Genomic DNA, 3469 nt, shown 5'->3' with positions numbered 1-3469 from the left:
AACTAGACTAGACTGACTATCACTATGACTGTGGTTCGTATGTAATGTCCTTGCTGACCGCTGTTTATGAATATCATGAACCATGCAAAACACATTAAAAAGCACTTGAATTTGAACTGAGTGCTACATAGAAATAAGCTAAGTAGCTAACTCTACCAGCTGGCTTGCTAGCTCACCTGCGCTATCTATGCTAGTTTCAAACAAATACTTTTTGTCTGTTATAGTTAAATAGTTTTGGTAAAATAAATAGCTGTATTTTACAGCTAATCTACCATTTCTCCCAGACCTTGCGCATTTACGTGAAGTTTGGTTCGACTAATGCAAGTCAGGCGGCCATTTTTGTTCCTGCTTTGGTAACTACCCACCAGCTCCAAGCCAGCAAGATGAGATCCTCTTAGCAGTGGGCAGGAAGCGTACAGTAGATTGTCCCATATACTGTACATAAAATAAATCTATAAAACTTTTATATTCAGTCTATGGTTTATCCAAATTTAATGCAGAAATTCGCTGTTGACAGGAATTGATGAGAACGATTGGACTAATTCCTACAGTGAGCTACAAAGACTAAATAGCTTTGCTGAGCCATTCTTCCTCACTCAACCTTTTAACATTACATTAAGTAATTTAATTCATTCATTGTATCAAAGGTATTAACACTGGTTTGAGGGGAAACAAAACACAGCAAGATTCATAGTTAAGACAATACCGTGTCGATTCACAAAAACAACAACAGACGACTTGTCCATACATTCTCAAGTGCTGTGATATATTTCTCCAACAATCATGTTGTCTTGTGTCACGTGTACAGGCAGCCTAACATTACAGTGAAGTTTTGACAATCTGTCACAAACACTACAGTTCTACTGCATGAATTACGTTAAAACATTATCAAACTGAGGAAATAAATCAGTTTAGCGTCATCGAACCTTTTTACCAGTCAAATCCATCAGCTGAATGTGTTTTCCGACAGTCTTCGTGTAAACATGGACAGGGTGTGACATGAATCACAAAAATAATTTGAAAATATGACTCTTCTTCATATTTATGTTGTCCCATCTGCCACTTTCATTTCAGCCATTCAGCTGGTGGTCCTATCCACAACAGCTCACAATACAGGTACTGAGTAGGTAGTGGTCAGATGTGTGGTCCAAGGTCACTTTGACAAGATCATACATGTAAATAATAACACATACATTCCTTCAATATTGCCTCAAACCATTGCAGATTTCTTGAGAATGTAAGTTCAGCATAGTTCAATTCATAGGATTTGTTCCCACCACAGTTTAATTCTCTGAAAGTTCTTTAAATTATATAGGCATATCACCTGCCTTAATTGTCCCAAAAAAAAACACCATTTATTTTTTGTTAAACTTCCTCTTTGTGTTTTTGTCTCGGTGCTAAACAGCCATCAACATTTTGGCATTTGTTCTTTCAACAATGTTAATTTACCGTGAATGAAATGCCGATCACATGGATGAGAAAGACTAAATTTGGATCTCTTAAGCTTATACTGACATGCAGTAATTAATCCTTCATTGTGGTACTTTTCAATTTTCGCATCCTCACCCTTCACCACGCAGATATCACAAATTCAAGCTCATTATGTCTCACACAGTCCATCCAGCTGGCGGCACAGCTGAATCATGTGAAGAACGATTCTCGTCTTAATCAGATTTCTTGTAATATTTGGGCATAATGCCTGTTATTAGTTGAGCCACGGTCCAAAATACACAGCTTTAGTGTGGTCCCATCTCATATAAGGTTAGCCAAACTGGAGGTAGTCTCTCTGCGAGCCTGGCGGTCCATGTGTCCCGATACAGTGAAGATATTCAAAACCCGGTCGACCAACCTTCGCCCGTGCCTTGTCCTCTCCAGAAGGAACACCACAACAGAGTAAATCCCAACACCCACGACTGCGGCCCCTCCTCCAGCCAGCAAAACCACTCCAGAGATGAACTTGTCATTGAGGGCCTGGTTGGGCTTTGGAATAGGGTTAACCAGGGATAGATGCAATAGAACCCCCCCGCAAATTAACAGACATATCCCGGTAATCAAAACCACAAGAACGTCGGACAACCCTCCACTCTTTAGCATGTCGATCCGCTGTCGGCTTCGAACACAGTTCATGTCCTGCACAGCCGAGCTGAGCAGTTGTTTGAGCAGGACCCCCAGCGCGAGTAGGCAAAGGGCCGTGCCCGCGCCCAGCCGCCATTCGCTCGAGACGCTGGTGGTGGTGGAAAGAAGGCCGACGCCGCCGAGTCCGCAGCCCAGGATTAGAAGCACTGCGACGCTGTAGCAAAGTAAAGACTTCCCGGGATCTCTGAACCACCACAGCTCCACCTGCTCCTCCAGGATGCTGTGCTGGATCTGAGCTGGGTCTGCAGGACCATTTAAACCCTGATCAGGGCCTCTGGTTCCCCTCAAGGGGGGAACGTTTTCCAGCTCTGGCATCTTGATGCCACTCCCAGCCTTCTGAGTACGGATGCCGCCACCACAGAGGAGACAAAATCCACCTGAGAATGTCAGTCCTTATTCCACTCACCAACAAGTCTGGTGTACAGGAGGTTCCAGAAATTTTAAAAATCTCAAATGTGGTAAGTTGGAGGCAAATTTAAAAAGAATATTTAACCAAATGTCCTGAAACGCTCGAATGGGCTCAGTTGGTTTTATCGGCTGTCGGCCGATTTCACAAAGTCAGCTCAGGTCTCTTGCTCCCGTGTCAGTGAAAATCCTTAAAGCTGACACTGGCTTGTAGATAGATGGATCCGAACCGTCCTCACAGCATCAATATTCAAAGCAAAGAATCCAACCAGCCACCGTATATCCAGTTTGGGTTTGCAGAGCGGCAGAAGTCACCTGGAAGATAAGACAGACATCTTCAGTAGTGTGGGTTAATTTAATCGTGGGTGCCCTGTGGGCTTGAGATGACTGTGGTTAGATAACTGCATGACTGACTAGTGCATATTTTTCCTGTTCCTAACCAGACAGTAAATCACTGCACAGAAATAGACTCGGGCCTCCTCCATCATTCCTCCCGCAGCACGGCAGAGTCAAGGGCTTAAAGTAGATGGTTTCAGCAGAGCTCAGTTACATCATATTACACAGAGACTGGACGAGAGTTTAGACCCTCTTTGTTCCGAAAGCTCTCTGAACAACCAATGCAGGTTTAATGTTTGTTTCTGTGCAAGGTCGGTTAAAGGCTAACTTCACGCTAGCTAACTTCACGCCGTTTGTGCTGACTTACAGGGGCAGATGTTTGTTCTTTCTGACCTTATTTTTTGAAGTAGCTGTAACATTTGTGACTTTGTGCAACACACAAATTTGCTCACACATAGTTTCTTGCGAACATCCAAACTTGCTGTTCTGACTCTGGCGGGTTGCTGACACTGGCAACCTTTATTATCTCTCGTTATCACTATGGTAATGAGTTGCTGCTGGATGAAAGAAGCATCAGCTGTCGATAGAATCC

The 3469-nt window shown here is 43.4% G+C and overlaps 1 protein-coding gene across 1 annotated transcript; it reads right to left on the bottom strand.

The window, feature by feature from the left end:
• Positions 1-739: 739 nt before the first annotated feature.
• On the bottom strand, positions 740-2879 carry tmem125a (transmembrane protein 125a). Its single transcript, XM_084547487.1, has one exon. The coding sequence runs from the start codon at positions 2449-2451 to the stop codon at positions 1753-1755; it is 699 nt and encodes a 232-aa protein (XP_084403613.1). The 5' UTR covers positions 2452-2879; the 3' UTR covers positions 740-1752.
• Positions 2880-3469: the final 590 nt, after the last annotated feature.

The sequence above is a fragment of the Chelon labrosus genome (assembly GCF_963514085.1).
Source record: "Chelon labrosus genome assembly, chromosome: 7".
NCBI lineage: Eukaryota > Metazoa > Chordata > Actinopteri > Mugiliformes > Mugilidae > Chelon > Chelon labrosus.
The sequence above is the reverse complement of the archived record's forward strand: the minus strand, read 5'-3'. Positions and strand labels throughout refer to the sequence as shown.